Below are 20,633 nucleotides of genomic sequence, written 5' to 3' on the forward strand. Positions count from 1 at the left end.
TGAGATCAGATTTTTTTTGAATGCATCATGGATAAATTGGCCAACATTTTCACTGAACTGATGGAGTAAAAATCACAAGCTGTAAATCATTCTGCAAGTGAAACTATATTGTCTGTAGATGAAGAAATTTGTTCAAACAAATGTGTGGGATGCTCATCCACTCCTTACTCAGGGCAACTCAGATGAACGGAGGCCTCCAGCAAAGGGAAGCTTACACAATAGCCTCAATGTTTGAAGTCGGCTGGTTGGAAAATTCTTTTGCTCAAATTTACGTTCTCAGCACAAGTGGAGAAAATTCAAGAAAAGTCAAGTACCTCACCAAAGGGCAAAAGCATTAACTGCCCAGAGAACTGCAAAGGCACCAAAAGAGTAAGCGGCAAACTGGGCATTTAAACGGGCAAGTCAGGTCAAGCACTTTGCCGATGGGCACAAACAGTAACTGCCCAGAGAACTAAAACAGCTCAGAAAAAGCCTTTGAAAAACTATCCTTTAAAAAACCAAAAGCAATAATAAGTCATTAATCAGTGAGATGTATTCACCGAAACAACTTGAGTGGCTGTGCGTCCAAACCTAAACCGATTTCTGTACCTCTTTAGTTGTCAGAGGGAGCTTGCAGCCTGGAAGAAAACTAAATTGCCTTCTTCCAGTGATGACAAAATGAAGTGAGTGATTATTTTATCTGTGTATTATCTGTAGACATCTTACTCAGGCTCTGCGGCTCTACAGCAGTGCCTTTTCAATTTGGTTTCTGAAGACCTCCAATTTCTGCTCATTTTCTTTCAAGATGAGGTCCTCATTAATTTAGGTTTCTTTGTGCTTCAGGCTGCATCTTTAAATCTCATTTTAATAATTCTTGGTTACAGATATTTCGAGAAGTCTTTAAATAATCATAAAAATTTATCTGATGTCTTTGTCCAAGGCAGCCGTACAACATTCAATATCTACAATGACATACTTTTTAATGGCAATTAAAATTACATGTAAATGTAAATACCATTAAACCATACTAAGACAATTAATTAATGAAAAACCCTTAGTAGCTGATTGCCCTCAAAACAAATTATATCATCTTTAGTCTAATTTTCAAGTCTAAGAACAGATAATACTAAGATGAATATTTTTTCTTAACATAGTTAAGCGGTTGTATGAAGGAATGCAAACAAACTTGGGATTGATCTCCATAACCAAACACTAAAACCACACATTTTCAGAACCGCTTGTCCCATATGGGGTCGTGGGGAACCGGAGCCTACCCGGCAACACAGGGCGCAAGGCCGGAGGGGGAGGGGACACACCCAGGACGGGACGCCAGTCCGTCGCAAGGCACCCCAAGCGGGACTCGAACCCCAGACCCACCGGAGAGCAGGACTGCGGTCCAACCCACTGTGCTACCGCACCCCAACACTAAAACCATTTCAATAAAATTTGACAGGGTCTCCATCCATGGATGGACATTGTAGACCGTTTGTTCTTTTTGTACAGTGTGGTCCACTATGACCTTTACTGGATGGAATTCCCAATGCCAGAATTATGGAAAAATAAGTCATAAGGAACAGTTTTCCGATCAATTCAGAAATTTTTACAGCTTGCCATCAATAATTAATTCTGCTGTGCAGGGCTGCACTTGTTCTGAATACAGCTTTTCCCTTTGTATACAGGCTTTGCTGGACTTTAGCATCCTTCAAAGACTTTGTTGAAATTCAGCTGGAAGTAATGCTAAAAAAAAACAAAACTACTGTAATAAATCCACTGGAGCCTTAGGCATGTTTCTGCCAGCAATGCTAAACAGCATAGATTCTGGCAAAAATACTGCATTTATTGACATTAGATGTACAAGAACATTATTTAAAAAAAAAAAAAAAAAAAACCCCTCGAAACAATGAAACCTAGCTGCCATCTGAAGGACTGCATTCATTAAAGGTTTGCTGAAAATGAGACACCTACACACACACACACATTACATTTCCCATCATTGTGAGGACTTTACATGCCTGACCTTCTCCTCACCCCAGAACCATCTCCATAAACATCCTCATGTCTCCTCTTTTGTCTCCTGCCAGCGCTGCTGTCCCTCAAGTAGCACCATGTCAATCCTGCCACAAAATACACTTATCCCTCATTAACTGGTCCTAATTTGTTCCTGAAATTGAAGTGAATACTGAAAACTGGATAATGAAATTATTTACTCTTATTTAAAATGAAATTCGTTCCAGCCCCCACGCAAGTTCACTCTAAAATCCCGCTAAATTATGTCTAATAGCAAAAGGGAAAAGTAGTGTAACAAATTTTATGCAGTTTTGCTTTTTGCAGCTTGTTCCAGCAAAATACATTTTTAAAAAAAATCATTTTTGATTCCACTGCCCGCACAAAGCATTTATGAATCACGCACGTATCTGCAAAACTTTCCGGAAGAACAAGCGCATCTGTAGCACCACATATAATATGGTCGGTATTTAAAAATTTACCTCGCTATTCTACATCCTCACTTTTTTTAAAATTGAAATTTGGAATAGAGGTAAGAACCAGGAATTTTCTTTTACTTCATGACATTTTACATTTGCTTTTTTCTTGTACTAAAAATAATAAATAAATGTAGAAAATAAAGATTTGTTATTTTACAGCTTCTATTTTTTCTTCTTGGCCCCTCACTGCTGCTGCTGATGATGATGATAGTGGTGTCAGGACCCTCATAAAGCACATATTGAGTCTACAAAGTAACTGCGAGTTATCACAGAAATTTCACTCATCAAGCATCTAGATGTATACGAAATATATTTTTAAATGATTTCAAGAATTAAACTTACCACAATAGTTTGTGCGGACTGGCTTGTGTAAGACAAAAACCGAGAGCATGGGTACACGGTTCCCACAATGCACTGCATCTCATAGTCTCTCTCTCTCTCTCTCTCTCTCTCTCTCTCTCTCTCTCAGAGCAGCATGGCAAAATTTTAAAATGTGGTTTCAGTTTATCACGCAAGATTAAATATCACATCCCAGACTGGATGCATCAGACTGGACAAATGACAATCTGGATCGATAAACTCTAAGCAGCATTTATAATCTTGGAGCGGATACAAGGAAAACTGGATATCGAGAGACCAAATAATGTGGGATGAAAATGTCTTACACTACGGGCTTATAAAGAGATACAAATTTGCTTTATCCATTTAAATATGTAATGTCTTTCTCCCACTTCTCTACCCATGAATACTGACCTCCTCATCAATCTTCTCCTCGACCGCCTCAACCCTTCGCTCCTTCAGGTGATGCTGCGTCTTCTCCAGCTGGTAGTTGATGAGCTCCTCAATGGCATCCCTCTCCTCCTTGTCCACAAACTCCTGCACTGCCTTCCCCATGCCCTGTTCGGTCAGCAGCGACAGCTGCATGTTCTGGCAGAGAGAAACAGTGGGTCTGCATGCTTTCAAATTCAGCTGCAAGGGTTTTTACCCATGAACTGTAGTTTTTTTTTTTTTAAAAAACTATAAATTAAGTATAGAAATACAAGAACACTAAAAAAAAAAAAAAAAAAATTTCTGCAGCACTGAAATTTCTTGGCTGAAAAGGCACCTTATGTAAGTGTCAGCATCTGTATCGTGCAGGAGAGAAGTCAACGGGTATTTACAGAACTCAGGGAAAATGTTTTCTTTGAATATGAATGCAGTTAATGATTCATAACAGGTTCCCTGAGAGCTTGAAAATGCCAAAGAGTTTATATTTGCATGCTATGAATGTGTACTTGTTTCTAAGGACGGAACAGCGGTGCGGTCCATCTGCATGGTCTCAAAGAAACCAAAGCACGCAAATAGAGCAACTGATGTTCCAAACACAACTGGGGAGGGACAGAACTACGACTCCAACCTGGCACATCAACATACCACTTCGAACATTTACATCAGGAGAGTCCAACTTTTTATGGCCAACTGCCACCAGCACTATAACGAAATGGTCTGATGACCATGTGTAAAAGTCATTGCAAGTCACATACTGAACCTTAAATGACTAAACTGATATTTTTTCACTGTATTTTATTTAGGTGTGGTGCATGTTCAAGTGGGTATCTAACTTGAACCGTACACACATACAGACAAACACACACACACACAGGCTGAAACCGCTTGTCCCGAGCGGGGTCAAGGCGAACCGGAGTCTAACCTGGCAACACGGGACTCAAACCTGGAGGGGAGGGGACACACCCAGGACGAGACACCAGCCTGTCACAAGGCACCCCCAGGGGGACTCGAACCCCAGACCCGCTAGAGAGCGAGATCTGGAAAAACCCGCTGCGCCACCGCACCCCCCTGACTAGAACTGTATTATTATATAATTCAATTAAATTTGCAGTAGATACAGTATAAGGGCAGGGAGGGCAGCGGAGGTGCAAAGAGAGTGGAAATGAAGTGGAAGAACAGGAGCAGAGATATAGGAAAATACAGGAAGTGAGGGGCTGAGAGTGTGACAAAATTGCAGAAGGGAGGTAGAGATGGCTTCAATTCACTGTTTAAAAAAGTACGGACAAAGCTGCATAAATGACTATAGTCATACAGCTTATAGACACACACACTCAGACACACACTTAATAACCCCTCTCCTGGGGTGTAGTAAACGTTTGAGCACAACAACCTGGCATTTGCGGTACTTTTTCAATGCGCAATTAGATAATTACATGATTAGAATGCTATTTGTACTGTCACAAAGAATTATTTTGCATTTAAAAAAACTGTCTTCAGCTTTATAGTGTGTGTGGGTGTGGGGGATATTTGCATGCTTTACATATCTCCTGTGCGTATCAAGGCAAGAAACAAGGTCTTTACAGCCTTACTGATGAGCGCAGGCAGCATGGCAGGGACATGGAAATACCGCGCTCGGTCCCCAGGGCGTGAACTCCGCTTAAAAAGCATTTCGAAACACCGGGGTCACGGCCAGGGCTACGATCCAGCACAACGAGATCAAATTATCTAGTCCTTCAGTCAATGAGTTGAGTAATAGTTGATGAACGGAGATGATACAGGATAAGGGTTCATTTCGCAGCTGCTCTAAGGAAATTATTTAAAAAAAAAAGCCATTCGGCAGAAGTGAGGTTCAATTACCAGGGCTTCAAAAACATCGCACATTGAGCTGAGAAGCGAAGATGCTTCCTTGTGAGCTCGAAGGTCCCGTCGACAAAAGGGAGAGACTTTAGAGAGAGGCTTGTTTATCCTCCACGCGACACGGCTACGCTCCACCTCACGTCTCGGAAGATGCAGAGTTTACAGAGCGAGTCCGGTCGCTCCCGGCGACGTTTCGCCACCATTCTGAGTGACGCACCCTGGGGGGGCAAGCGGTTGTAAAGGTGCCACCCTGAGGAACGGCGGCGTCAGAGCAGGTTGCGGCGTGCCCGTTACAGCTGAGGCGTGCTGACAAAGCTCCGGGTTAATAGGGAGCTTGCTAACTCACGGGCACCAGCGAGATCAGGCCTTCCGCTCACCAAGATGCACAAACAACACGGAAAGATCAGAAGATCCCAAGCGGCGGCGCGGATGAAATGAGACAGCGGAGCATCTGAAGGCCTCTTCCCACCCACACCGCAACAAAGCCAATGACTCAGACCAAATCGATGTGTGTGGACCCTTTGCTCCGACTCCCACCAGCCTGGTGTACCCAGTCGCACGGGACGGGAGCTCGACAAAAAGGGCGGTTGAGTCTGGAGAACGGCGGGGCGAACGGAAAACAAACGAGCCATCTTTTGGTCGGCGGCGATGACGACAGCAACAGCAGCCCCCGCGCGGTCAGTTTCACATGGTGCGGACACAAGAAGGGCAGTGTACTGAGCCGCCGCCGCCGCCGGAATGTCGCCAGAGGGGGTGGGGACACCCATGTCCTCACAGGGCCCAAGTGCTTGAACCGAGCTTTTCCTGTAAAGCGGCCAGCGTCACCGCAGGCTTCCTGCTGGAACCGATGCGCTTACAAGTGCTTCTCGTGGGCCTGAAGTGCGAAATGGTGCAACGTGGGTCTGAGTAAATGTCACCGTGGAGCCCTGCTCTCCAGCTGGGGGGGTGACACAGGAAGTCAGGGAGGAAGACAAAACCAACCGGAATCATCACCCATGATGGGTACGAAGGTCTTTTCGAGCCGCCTGCAGATTTCTTAATGGCTGCACCACGCTAACCGAGCGAGCTCAAGCATAACGGTAAAAGGTTCGACCTCTCAGACCGGTGACTCACCGCATCCCCCCGAGCCGCACTGGTATTTAAAAAAATAATAATAAAAGAGGTTTTAATAAAAGAGCGTCTCCGTTTTTGTTCATTTTTCACTTCCTTCGGTCTCACTTCTTCGGGTCTCAGTTTGCATTCAAAGCAGTCACTGTGTGTGTGCGCGCGGAGGGCAGGGATCCGGCGACGCTCTGGGCGAAACTCCAGGTGTGTCTGGACGGGGGGGAGACGTGTCGGAAGTTTGTGATTGGCTAAGGACACGAGCGTCTGAAAGAGACACACACAGTGTTCAGATGAGGAGCTGTCAAAGCCCCCGCAGTGCTGCTCCAGCGAATCGACACACCTCGGTGACCATGGCGCTGCGCACAGAAAGCACCAAGACACACGCCGGCAGGTCGAAACCCTGTTCCGAGACTCGGCCGGGTGGGAGCCCACCCGCTCTCCCAGCACTCGAGCCCCCAGATCCAAAAAGCTCCCAAAATCACAAGTAAAGGCTGTTGGGAAATCAAAGGTGGGGGCTGAGATCGCATGATTTGCGAGCAGAACCCAAGCGTGTGCTGTTTGTTCCAGCCGAGCTCCAGCTGCGCTATTAATTATTGCTCCAGCTGAGCTGTAGATTGAATGCGTCGCACAGCTCAAATCGCATTAAAGCGAACGCGACTTGGCACTCGGCTGAAGAACGATCATCATTTTCCCCACATTTTTGTTTGCTGTTTGCAACTAATTACTCACATTTATCTCATACTTTTCTCCAAAGAAACTTAATTGTAAAGTAGCTTAACATTGTATCTACCCATTTATACAGCAGGGTAATTTTACTGGAGCAATTTAGTGGAAGTACCTTGCTCAAGAGTACTACAGTTGGAAGTAGGACTTGAACCTGCAACCTCTGTATCCAAAGGCAGCAAGTCTAACCACTATGCTACCAGCTGCCCCCACTTAATCCTGACGTCTCCCCCTTGAAGGACGCTCCCCAGGTCACATAACACACGTCAAGAGGAGCCCCAAGTATCCAGTTCCACCCACGGCCCTCTTATGTGCCAATCTGGCCCTATAGAAGCCCTTCTTGGGAGGGTCGGGATCCAAGCCCAGGTCTCAGTCGAGGGCTCCACGCGGTTTAGTGATCTGAGAAATGCCTGTAACAGTGAAAACATGAGCAAAGAATGTGATTTTCCCTGCTAAAATCTGTAATATAGCAGCTATTATTTCAGTTAAACAGTTATTAAAAATTACATAATTGTTCAAAGCCTTTCAGCAGTTGAGCAGCTAAATTATTAATCAAAGTGAGGATCAGCTGTTGATGTAATGTACTTTTTCTACTGTTCTCCGAGATGTGCGTCTGCTAAACGAATTAATGAACAAGTGTTACTGTCAGTTCTGTTTTATTCAGTTAGCCTTGAGTTTAAAACAATAAAAAAAAGAATATTTTAGTCCTATAGATGCACCTCTGGAAGGTTCTTTGCACAACGCCTGCTTGGCACGAGTGAAAAAGAGAGCGTGAAAAATTCCACCGACCTCATGACTCATTCGTTCGGAAAGCAGAGCGAAAATAATTAAGAGCCGAGCCGGAAAGCAGGGATAACTAAACGCAAAAGAGGAGGCGACCCCATCAGGACCCCATTTATTTATTGTGCTCCTACAGCTCACATCACTGTCTCTGGTGTTTTATTCTCTAGTGCTACAGTGTAAATTACACATCCTGTGCAGTCTTCCTTGTACTCTATATTAGATGCAAATCTTTTTAGTATTATTTATATAGTCGTATATTATGTAGTTATGTGTATTATATAGTTGTATATTATGTACATTGTCGCCAAACTCTGTCCTGTATTTGCACCGTCTTGCACTATTTGTCCTACGTGGCCCAGGGTCCAAAGAGAATCCAAATTTCGTTCGCCTCCGTTTAATTCGCCTATAGGTGGAATGACAGTAAAGTCGACTTTGACCCTGAAATTCTTTTACCGTACTTTTACCATACTTTTTAAAGGCGTCAGGCGACAAGGCGCAATAGTCACGTGCCCCGGAGCGGTTCCCATCAGCAGCATCACTTTGCGGCCTGGGCTGTCAAACAGTGACGGTGGAGCCCCCTCGCCACCGAACAAACGGCGTATGATTGAATAAACGCCACCTGCCAAGGAGAGCGCCTACGAGTGCGTTTCAAGCCTCGCGACTCTCCGACGTGACAATCAAAGGCAGATGGAGCTGAGAGAAAACAGCAAATAACAAATTAAAAGCGGATTAAAGAGAACAGTATTTCACATTCACCTTCCTTGCCCAAAGTACTCTTTCTTCGAGAGACAAATATGAGCCGTGTGCAGCAACAAGGGACCTTATGTTAATTTTGACATATTTGAATGACATATTTGCCCTTTTGTGATAAACATCATCTACCTTGGATGACACCTGTTGATCTAATGTTCTTTTCATATAGTTCTTATCCTTGATAATATGATGCCTTTACAATTATGCTTTCAAGCATTCTCAGTGTGATAAAAAGACCGCTGCCTGACCAGTCAGGATCCCGACATACTGCAGGGCCCCTGGGAAAGTCATCTTACCTCTATACAGCTGGTCCACGATTTACGATGGTGTTACGTTCTGTGAAACCCATCATAAGTCAAAAATGCATTTAATACACTTAATACACACCTCTGCGTGACAGACTGGGAGATGTGGATCGGGCCACTGCCCAGCATCACGAGTATCGCTCTGCGTATCACTAGCCCAGGGGAAGAAAGAAAAAAAAAAAATCAAAATTCAAAGTACGATTTCTACTGAACGTCTAACGCCAGCTCGCCATCGTAAAGTCGAAAAAATCGTTAAGTCAAACCATCGTAAATTGGGGACCGCCTATGATCTGAATGAGGACGGAGCCAAAGCCCGTTGACCCTATTCTACTCGGTCGTATTCAACTGGACATGTGACCCAGTCCAAAAAGGATGGAAACACGATAATACCTTTTCCTTTAATAGCCAAAGTTCATGCCGGGCTACGTCTACAAGATCGCGAGACCCCGTTATTGTTCAGTCTGAGGGCCCTTCTCATTCTCGTCTCGCCAGCTTTCTTCGTATGTTTTATCCATTCATCTCTTCTCCTTCCATCTCCCTCTGCCTTTGTTTGCTTGTTGCTTTTTTCCCTGCTTTGTTTGAAAAGAGGCACTTCCTTCAATAATCATCTCGGGGGGGAAAGTGAGTGTATTTCAGCCTGCGAAATATCCAATTCCTCATTTCCTCCCGCTTATCTGGCGAAGCGTCCGTGCGACACGCGCAAAGAATGACCGAAATGACCAGAAACATCGAGGACTGAGGTGCCGTTCAACTATTAATTCTTAATGTTGTTATTATTGCTACACAGTACCTCCCATATTGGATTTTTCCAGGGACTTTTGCCAATACACCCATCCTACATTAATGGACCAAAGTATCAGGGGGGGACTGGATAACAAACTATTTATTCCACTACTTATTTTGGGGAAGAACTCCCGTGTGTTGCAAGCCCCTTGGCAAGTTCACGGCAAAATCACCTAATATCATAAGGAAAAAGTAGTGTAACACATTCAAATTTTATGCAATTGTACCTTTTTGTGGTTTGTTCCTGGAAAATACTGAAATAATTTACCGTTTTTACAGAGCTATTTCTAAAAAGCTTTTCATCTCCTTTTTTTCTTGTACTCTACATTATGAATAAATTCAGAATTACGTGAAAGATTTGTTATTCTATAATTGCTATTTTGTTTCTGTGGTCCCCTCACTGCTGCTGCTGCTGCTGATGATGATGATGTCAGGACCCCCCATAGAGTGAGCTATATGTGAACATTTCAGTAATGGAATGCATATAAAATAAATTTGAGGAAAAAAAATAAAAATCAATAACGATTTCATAAAGTAAACTTACCCTGATGGCGTGTGCACTGCCTTGAGGAAGACGACGGCTAAATGTCACATTTAAATAAATGAATAATAAGAAATGTAAAGCAGTGTGTGTCACACAGCTGCATGGTGCATTTTTCAAATGTGGTCTCAGTTTACCGTGCCGAACCAAAAGTCACCGGGAGAAGCAGCGGATGCGGCAGATCTTACATAGAATAATCCGGACAGATTGTGGGACACAATACACGTTTAACACGTGGGATGTGATACATGGTATTAATCATCTCAGAGTGAATACGTGAAAAACCGGATACTGGGAGACCCAGTAACAGGGTAGGAGTGTATAATAATAATGAAAAGCTCAAGTGCAGAACCAGAGGGCTCAACCCTCTAGAGAAAGAGTTTTCATCCGTAACCCAGGTGTACGCCACTGAACATGTCCTCCTCGCTCATTCTCAGCAACTCGTGACGCTCTCACCTTCTCTGCCGTCGCAAAGTACTGCTTCACCAAGTCCTCCACCCTCAGCTGCATCACCTCTGCAGAGGCGCGGCTCAGCAGCTCATCGAAGTTTATGTTTTCCTCGTCTGCGTGGGAAAAGAGCAGAAAGCAACGCGAGAGTCGAGTCGAGCGGGACCGGGCGGCCCTGGCAGAGGTCAGAGGTCATCAGTACGGAAAGGCCATTTCACCTTTGGCGTCTTTGCATTCTCGGTGCCTGACGAAGTGGACCACGTCTTTGGGGTTGGCCAGGCGGTCGACGAACTTCTGGTTGAAGCGCATGACGTTGAAGGCCTCGAACCCACCTGTGTAGTCTACCTGGTGGAGGAGAGGGGGGCCGCAGCTGTGCTGAGGAGGCGTCGCACACATTAGGTTTCAACCACTGCCCTCTACATACATTTTGCTGTAGAGTTAACAGTAGAACGTCTACAGCAAACTGGATGGCAAACGGCAGCAAGTAGCGTAGCGGTTAGAGCTCGGGTTCGAACCCCGCTTCCTGTTGTAGTACCCTTGATCTAGGTACTTACTCTAAACTAATACAGTAAAAATTACTCAGTTGTATAAATGGATACATAATTAGTCTCAAATTTAGTGACTTCATACAGTAAGTTCCGGAACAGTCCATCATAATGTATAATGGAGCTTCCAAAGGTGGACTTTGGATTTTCAGCAAAAACTTCTAAATGCCCACTGATTGAAATATCAACCTGCAGAAAACACAAAACAAACAAACGTCCACAGTCTAACACCACTTCCAGCACGAACAAGAACTAAACACCCCTTGACACCCTGGTCCACGGTGTCGGCAAACGCAACACTCGGTACCCAGGACTCGAGTGTGACGGTCCAGACTGAATAAGGAACAAGGTGTTTCTATTCAAGCTGAGGACAATGTGAGCTTTGGGAGGCAGTGAGGAGCACATTATGGAGAAAACCATGTGCTGTATGTTGGCATCTACTAATGAGCCAACAGCACTAATCCCACAGCAGAGTGGTCCATTGTTATTCCGTAGCTCAAGTGGTGGGGTGTGACGCGCAGTGAGGAAATCGCCGGGTTAGGCTTGTGTGTTTTTCTGACAGCTACACATTACTTGTGTGAATGTGAATGCTGAGGCCCAGAAATTCAATCCTAAAGAGCAAACATTGGAATACCACACCATACATCACTTCCCGGATGAGATCCCGCTCTGCACCTTCCAAAGTCTGAATGTGGACGTCAATGGCTTTGTAAACAGAAGGCTGTATTTACTGCGTGGCCCTGGTCGGTGCAGGGGATGCTGGGACACCGGGGGGAAGGAAGGGTCACAATGGGAACTCACTCTTAGCCGGATGAGCGGCTTCTCTGGCATCTGGGGGTTTCCTAGACGGTCCCTCTCCGCTTCGTCCAGCATCTCCTCCACCTGGAAAAAAGAGGAGCAACACAGGTGGTCACAGGGCCTCCAAAAAGCAAGAACTGCTGTAACCCAGTAAACCATGGTACAACACTTACTGTACGTTTCTCTTGCTCCTTTCACACAACAAAACTCCATCCTATTTATTTTTACAGAGCGTTGAACAAAGTAAACCACCAGTTATAATTTTCTATTAGGATTAGGCAGCTGACAGTTGAGGAGAGGAAAACAAAAAAACTCCCACCCCAAAGAAAAAGAGAAAAATAAACCTCGGGGGGGTCCAAGCACCAGGGCCTGCCCACCCCTCCTGTGGTGACGTGGAACCTCTGTGTATGTGTGTGAAACAAAAGATTTGTTTCTCTGTGAGGCAAAGCTGTAGTCCATGGAACCTAACGATGGTACCCAGGCCCATAGGTTCTGATCCTGTTGGTCACTGTTGCTACTGACCTCACTCTGTACTTCTAATTATGAAACCCTGAATATATCTATGATCTCCTGCACCTGTTGGACCTGGGAGCAACCCATACTGTTAGAACCCCAACACCAGAACTGTTCCTGGAAGTAAACAGGTGGGGTACCAACGCAACCAATGCAGCCTGGAGCCGCAATACTGCACTACAGATGTGTATTCAATACGTAAGATTTAAGTGGTCTTTCAGTTACAACATATATGACTTACAACCACCCGGACTTACGATAGCCATCCCATCAACCTTATTTGTGAGTCCTGATTTTTGCACGTGATGCGGAACGCCAACTGCTCCATCTGCTGCAAGATAACATCGATTGGCCCCCTGCCACAAGGAACCATATTTCTTATTGTTTGGGTCTCAAAGTCAGTGTTTGGGTCTCCAGCAGTCCTACTCTTTGCTTAAAATAATGAGCAAGTGAAAAAGAAAGTGTTGTGGTTTTGCTGAAGAAAAACAGAAGAAGACAACAGACTTAGAAAAAAGGAGAAAATAGCACAGCATAAACATATAGTAATAATAACATATTGTATCTATTATTCTATATTATAAGATATTATACCCTATAGTATGTTAATATGAATAATATGTGAAATTTGTGAATACGACGTAGGAATCAGGCATGTTAACTGTTCATGTATCCTTGTGGTTCAAAGAAGGGGACTTCCATCTTACATTTATTTATTTAGCAGACACTTCTGTCCAAAGCAACTTCCAATGAACTCTATGTAGTGTTATGAGACCTCACACCTTATTCACCACGGTGACTTACACTGCTAGATACACTACTTACGATGGATCACTCATCCATACATCAGTGGAACACACACACTCTCTCTGTCACTCACACACTATGCGTGAACCTTAATACCATGCATTGGGACTGTGGGAGGAAACCAGAGCACCCGGAGAAAACCCACACAGACACAGGGAGAACATGCAAACTCCACACAGACTGAGTGGGGCTCAAATCTACAACCTCTCACCACCCAGGCGCTGTGAGGCAGCAGCGCTACTCACTGTACCATCGTGCCACTCTTACGACTGGGTCGTCGGAACGAGACCCTGTTGTAAATTGAGGACCACCTCTACTGTTCATCGACTGACATGCTCCAAAGTTCTATTAAAGCCCCAAGCAGCCAGGAGCTCAGCTGAGATAGACAGAACCTCCTGTGATTCAACAGCTCTCGGTAATACGAATCATTTCACTTGTTATTTTCTGGAGTGAGAATTTAATATTTCATATCAAAAACCCACTCCATATTTAGCATAAAAACTTGGTAAATATTCATACCGCAACTGAATATGCATTTTCTTCCTTTTTTGATTTTCTATGTGTGCGCGAACACGCTTCCGTGTCCTTCCAGAGGCTGGGCTCTCAAACAGAACAACATTTGAAAGTGTAATCTGGGAAATTAAAGACCAAAACCGAGAACTTATAAACGATCCAACGGAAGGAGCATCACAGACAGCGATGACCGGGTGGGGCTATAAATCCTGGAAGTAACGCCACTGGACAACTCATTTGCATTCTGTTTTGTAAGAAAACACGCAAACCCACCTTGAGTCAGTTTCTCTGGGCAGCTCCTGCACTTCACTCACATTATTTATAGAAATTACCGAAGCTCTGTGTTGCCGATGTTGAATCGGCCTGCACTCAGGGCATCTCAGCAGCATACGGTTAACGTTATTCGCAGGTAGCTCCTGTGTGAGCTTCACTAGAACTGTGTGTAAACATTCATTAAGGCTCGATGTGTACCGCACCACTCCCTGGGCACACCTTCTCTTGGCAGAAGGCCTCAATCTTCTGCGTGACCTTCGGGTGGTCGGGGTTGAAGAGGTTCAAGTGGTCGCGCAGCACCACGTCCTGGATGAAGAACTGCCGCACAGTCTGCAGGGGAATCTTCTCCAGGTTCATCTTGCGGCCCTTCACCCGCAACAGGCCGATGTGTCTGCCAGGGAAAGGGCACAGGCAAGGCCACTCCAGCAACAGCAGACGCTCTGTACTGTAAAACTGTGGTAATGAGGGTTCGGTCACGAACAGGACTCTACTCGGCGGTTCATCTTTCAGGGCCGTGTTGTTTAATTTTTACAGCTTTGAACGACAGCCAGTATCCACTTTTTACCAGAAGTAAAACAATACTCAATCATGAGCAATACTGTGGTTAATAACTCTGATTCATTTGTGTCTATTAAAAGAAAAAGAAGCTTGTCTCTCAAAACCAGATCACTGTGGTAAGTGGTACAAGGCGCTCGAGCAGCTCAATGTCACACATTCTCCATCACTCTAGCGGGGGCCCTAACAGTCCAGTTAGAAAGCCAAGATCCCACCATGTCACAACCTCAATAATCCATCGATCTGAACGGCTTCCTACATTCACATTCCAGTATGTTCAGCTGAAGGCATTAAGCCTGTGAGATGTGAAGCTGAACAAGAAGCCAAATAGCAAACAGCTGTGAAAAACACTAAAGGGAAGAGATTTTCTCATTTCCTCTTAGAGGTGGTTTTGGATCACGACCAGAAAAAGAACACAGGTGTCACTACATTATGCATTGAATGAAAAAACTGTCAATTTCATTTTTGAAGTTATTGAAAGTATACTGACTACCCTTACACACTTAGCAAGAAAACATGTCTTATTGCTATGGTTCACACTAACCAGGCTCACACATTGCTATTTTTACATTTATTTAACACTCTTCTCCAAAGCGACTTCCAATGAACTCTATGCAGTGTTATCAGCCCACACACCTTATTCACCGCGGTGACTTACACTGCTAGATACTCTACTTACACTGGGTCACTCATCCATACATCAGAAGAACACACTCTCTCTGTGTCATTCACACACTATGGGGGAACCTGAACAGCATGTCTTTGAAGGGTGGGAGGAAACCCACACAGACATGGGGAAAACATGCAAACTCCACACAGACTGAGCAGTTATCAAACCTACGTTCTCTCGCACCACCCATATTCTGTGAGACAGCAGCGCTACTCACTCTGCCACCCCACACACCCACACCACTTGTCCCAAGCAAGGTCGCAGCAAACCAGAGCCTAACCCAGCAACACAGGGCGTAAGGGTGGAGGGGGAGGGGACAGACCCAGGATGGGATTCCAGTCCGACGCAAGGCACCCCAAGCGGGATTCGAACCCCAGACCCACCAGAGAGCAGGAAGAGGCCAAGCCTGCCACGCCACCGCGCTCCTCTACCGACCAGGGTGACCTCAGCAAATATGTGGTTGACTTGTTTAACATTCTCACACTATAAAAATTAACTTCAAAAATGAACACGTCAGAGAGACTGTGAGCTGCACTGCATTGTGGGAACAGTGTACCTACTCTCTCAGCTGCAGTTCGCCACTCTCGTTTCACTTCTGTACCCACGTATTTGAGTTCTCCATTTTGCACCAATGTATTTTAATTTCCTTATTTATTTATTTAAATATACATAGAGCGTTTGTCTTCCTGAAGCCGGTCCATGCACAAGATCATGACAGGTTTACTTTATGAAATCATTAATAAATTAAAAATATTATTAGACCCTTATGTTCACTGGGGTTCTGTCCATGTCCCCTTGCTGTTACCCTATAGACCTACTGAACCTTAAAAATAAAAATGTTTAAGTTCTGCATTCATTTATATTTTAGAAAGTTAAACATAGTTTAAAAAAAAATTACTGTTCTATTTCATCGCTATTGCAAATGAAGGTTTAAAAAAATAATTCTCACACTCAGAAGAGTGAGGAAGTTTTTATATAGAGGCCTATGTTTGTTGCGCAGAAGAGTCAAAAAAGCTTTGATGTAATTAAAAAAAAAATCTATTTTAGAATACTTCCTATTGGAAAGTGTTGCGCTACTTTTTCCTAACGTTATTAAGCATTGTTTGGGGTGAATTTAGGGTCAAATTAGAATTTTTCCTCATCAGAAATAACGGAATAGGTAATTTTATCATCAGATTTTTTGATATTCATTCCATTTTCAGGAACAAATTAGGACCAGATAAGAGAATAAATATGATTCCGTCTCCATATTACTGTGACGCAGTTCCGTTGTCAATTTTTTTCAAAACCGGCATCAGGTGCCTGAAAAAGAAACGCACTTTTTGACGGCCTCTCCTGGCGACAGTGACGTTACCACCGAGCTTCCAGGCTGCGTGATGTAGAAGAGTCGCTGCTCGTTGCGCTCGGGGTCGATCCGACACTCGTGCTCATGGCCCCACACGACCAGGTCCAAGAAGTCATCCAGAAATTGCTCCGGGATGTAGTTTGTAGCCCCGTGTTTGCTCCTGAACACAGAAAATAACACACACGCACACATACACACAAAAAAAAATATCAGCATTTGCGCAACATAACCGCACATAATTTTCCCTCACTTTTCACCATTTCCAGTGGTTAATCTTTTAGGTCAGTCAATTTATTTCAGAATTACAATCATTATCTACAGATTACATAACAACACATTTGAAAATCACATCCATGCCTTCTGGGTCGAACGTCTGAGTCAACGACTGCCTGGTTTGTAACTTGCGCGAAGCTCTAAATAATGAGACCTGCATATCTTGAATCCACAGGTCCATATTAGATTGGAATATTCATCATGCACATGAAGAGCCATTCACGTACAGTATTCCCGTCTGGTAAAGCTCGGCTTTAAATCCGCACGCAGAAATCATTTTTCCGAGGATTACAGCACATGAATTCGTTCCAGAAATCACGGTGGGATTAACTCAAAACTCCTTCTGACAAATTCCGCCAGCGGCCAACTTGTTTTCCCGCGAGCCGACGCCGCTCCCAAAGAGGCGTCGCACCTGTTTTGGTGGACAACCAACAGGTTGAACCAGCTGCTTTCATCCTCCCGCGGCCGTAGCATGGTCACCTGGTTGTTCAAGAACATCCGGTAGAGCCTCTCGTCAGGTATGGACCCTGTGGAAACACCAGCGAAAAACAGGAATGACAACAGCAAGACACCTGTGGTCACGTTTCACACGCTCAGGACTATCAGCATGGTTGGGACTCTCTGTGGATCCAGCTCATCGCTGCTCCTCATTATGCCCTGGAAGTCTCCAACAGGAAGAGAGGACAAAGCTGCCCACAATTCACTGGCTCAACCTCCTAATCGCCTAATTAAGTCAAAATAACACAAGGATGACCTGTGCAGAATATATACAGCCCTCAGCCCTTTTATGAAGGTAATTTGCTCCTTGCTGAAAAACCCTTTGTAAAGTGAATTCTTACATCTTGAAGACATAATTACCATAAGTTTCAACGGTAAAAATGATGTCTTCCTAAGCCGCAAAATTGGAAGCCATTCATGCTGAAATATCACCAATTCCCAGTAAAATGGACAAAATGACTTCAATGGTTAACATCAGTTATCATAACACAACGATTCAGTTTCCCTTCATTAATCATTGATTACTCTGCAACGCTATGACTTTTCACCTGCGCTCATTCACCTCTTTCCTAGCTACACGTAAAACACGCATACACACAATACTCAGTGTCTAGGAATTAACTCGACCTTCGATGCAAAAAACAGAGCGGCAAAGACAAAAAAAATCAATGAAAACGATGAAAATGGTTGCGGCGCGAGCCCAACAAAACCGAGAAGACGACCGCTGTCGGGAGGCGCCAAATCCAAATTCGTGATATTCGGGAAACCCAAAGTAGGGATATTAAACAAACTCCTCGTGAAGCCATGTTCGCGTAACACAAATGGCCGCATCTCGGGGATGAATGTGGAGGTGGTCCCCGACTTACGATGAGGTTACATCCCGCGAAACCCATCGGAAGTCGAAAATGCATTTAATACACCTAATACACACCTCTGCATGACAGACTGGGAGATGCGAATCGCTGCCGTCGCCCAGCATCGCGAGAGAGGATCGCGTCGCGTATAGCTTGCCCGGGAAAAAACTAAATCAAAATTCAACATACGCAGTACGGTTTCTACTGAATGTCTATCGCCAGCTCATCATCGTAAAGTCAAAAAAATCGTAAGTTGAACCATCGTAAGTCGAGGAGCATCTGTACTATATAAAAACGACGGGTAGATGTGCAGTCTTGTCATGAGTTCAGGAGGTACCGCGATCTATAGTGGCACGATGACAAGGTGAAATGGGGTCCTCCGCTGTGGATCTCTGCTCACCAAGGGCAAAACCGGTGGCTGCGACAACCGGCACCCAGAGCACGTCTGAGAGCACGTCTCGGCCCAGAATAGCACCTGGCGTGGACGGTCTTGGAAGCTCTCGTTAGCTGCTACATTTGGGGAAGCTGTCCGTGCCGTAGCACCGGCGGTGTCTTCGGGGAGTTTGACCTCATTATCCCCAGAGTCCATCCACACTGTTTTGTGGACGGTATCCTAGCAACGTGTCCGGCCGCACCGTGTAGCCATCAGCAGTGCACGAAGGCCTTTCCAGCATTCGTCCGGTGTGTCTCCATGGCAGACGGTGCTCTATCGATGCACACCGTGCCACCTTCCTTAATGCTGGAGAGTTCGGCAGTTCAAGTCACGTTCCACAGCCACATGCAGCAAACAAAATTCCACACACAGATATGCATTATTGTTATTACTTATCAATTTCTTTAGCTGACGTTTATCTTCGAATCACAGGGGTGCGGTGGAACATCGGGTTTGGCCAGGGCCTGCTCTCCGGTGGGTCGGAGGTTCGAGTCCCGCTTGGGGTGCCTTGCGACGGACTGGCGTTCCGTCCTGGGTGCGTCCCCTCCCCCTCCAGCCTTGCGCCCTGTGTTGCCAGGTTAGGCTCCGGCTTGCCGCAAACCCGCTCGAGACAAGCGGTTTCAGACAATGTGTGTGTGTGTTACCCTCAAATCGACCAATGGTGGAAGATTGTAATTAGTGCACAATGTTACCCGCTCACAAAAAAAGGGCCATTTTTACCACATGAACATACATTTATCAGATGTTTTTCTCCAAAGCGACTTCCAATGAACTCTACGTAGTGCTATTGGCCCACACACCTTATTCACCGTGGTAATTTACACTACTAGATACACTACTTACACTGGGTCACTCATCCATACATCAGTGGAACACACACTCACTCTCTCTGTCACTCACACATTATAGGGAACCTGACCAGCATGTCTTTGGACTGTGGGAGGAAACCAGAGCACCCAGAGGAAACCCACACAGACAACATGTAAACTCCACAGAGTCTGAGTGGGGATCGAACCCACATCCTCTTGCACCACTCAGGAGCTGTCAGACAGCAGCGCTACTCATCGTGCCACCATGAGTAAGAATGCAAGTACCTTGATCAAGAGCACTACAGCAGGCCGTGAGATCTGTACCCGTGTTTTGACGAGGAGGTGATGGTCCGAACCACTACACCGCTTGCTGTGCACCATTCAAAATACAAAATGCCAACAAACAGTGCCAACAAAAAGTGCCTCCATGTACATGCTAGTTTTCAGCAAGGAAACCCGTATCCGTTGCCAATTTGTGATCATGTCCATTCCTGAGAATATTTTCACTAATGGCTCCCTCTGCACTGCAACAAACTTCTGATTCCGTGCTAGTGAAATGCCCACCTCCCGGTCCATTGAAGCACAGACTCCATCTTCGGGATGGTTACGTATAGTTTACAAGAGCTCAGAATCAATAGGTGGACGAGCGCCGGGCACTTTGTCGATGCGAATGTATGGAAAAGTGTGTGTCCACACAGATCCTCATGGTAAAACACCAGTTTGAAGAGCAGAAAACACACAAGGGCTTCTGAAGGCCCTGGTGGAACACCACCTGGCAGCCAAAGCCACTTCTGGCCCAAGTCCTGTTGAGTGATTCAGACTCCGTCTGTTCTTTATTGCTAATCAAACCAGAATAAAACGCCGAACGTGTTCACCGCACGGGGGTGCAGTGGCGCAGTGGGTTGGACCGCAGTCCTGCTCTCCGATGGGTCTGGGGTTCGAGTCCTGCTTGGGGTGCCTTGCGACAGACTGGCGTCCCGTCCTGGGTGTGTCCCCTCCCCCTCCGGCCTTACGCCCTGTGTTACCGGGTAGGCTCCGGTTCCCCGTGACCCCGTATGGGACAAGCGGTTCTGAAAGTGTGTGTGTGTGTGTGTGTGTGTGTGTTCACCGCACAGAACGTCGAGACCGCAGCGATTACGTCTCCGTCCGCGAAACACAGACGTTCTTGTTGCACTCCGGTCCAGGACAGTTCTGTAGCAACGGCAGAAATTGTCAATTTGATAA

General features: G+C 45.3%; 1 protein-coding gene across 3 annotated transcripts in view; it reads right to left on the reverse strand.

The window, feature by feature from the left end:
• The window catches only part of mre11a (MRE11 homolog A, double strand break repair nuclease), a 38,461-nt gene that overhangs the window by 14,844 nt on the left and 2,984 nt on the right, over nucleotides 1-20,633 (reverse strand). For 2 of the 3 annotated variants that reach the window (XM_018748884.2, XM_018748886.2), the window contains 7 exons: nucleotides 17,228-17,342; nucleotides 16,517-16,702; nucleotides 14,192-14,363; nucleotides 11,873-11,953; nucleotides 10,745-10,901; nucleotides 10,536-10,642; nucleotides 3,216-3,389 (listed from right to left, as the gene is read on the reverse strand). In XM_018748884.2, coding sequence (XP_018604400.2) covers nucleotides 3,216-3,389; nucleotides 10,536-10,642; nucleotides 10,745-10,901; nucleotides 11,873-11,953; nucleotides 14,192-14,363; nucleotides 16,517-16,702; nucleotides 17,228-17,342 — 992 coding nt within the window. The remainder of the gene's footprint in view (nucleotides 1-3,215; nucleotides 3,390-10,535; nucleotides 10,643-10,744; nucleotides 10,902-11,872; nucleotides 11,954-14,191; nucleotides 14,364-16,516; nucleotides 16,703-17,227; nucleotides 17,343-20,633) is intronic. The other variant, XM_018748885.2, reaches the window with a different exon arrangement.

This window comes from Scleropages formosus, chromosome 10, assembly GCF_900964775.1.
Source record: "Scleropages formosus chromosome 10, fSclFor1.1, whole genome shotgun sequence".
In the NCBI taxonomy this organism is placed as follows: Eukaryota; Metazoa; Chordata; class Actinopteri; order Osteoglossiformes; family Osteoglossidae; genus Scleropages; species Scleropages formosus.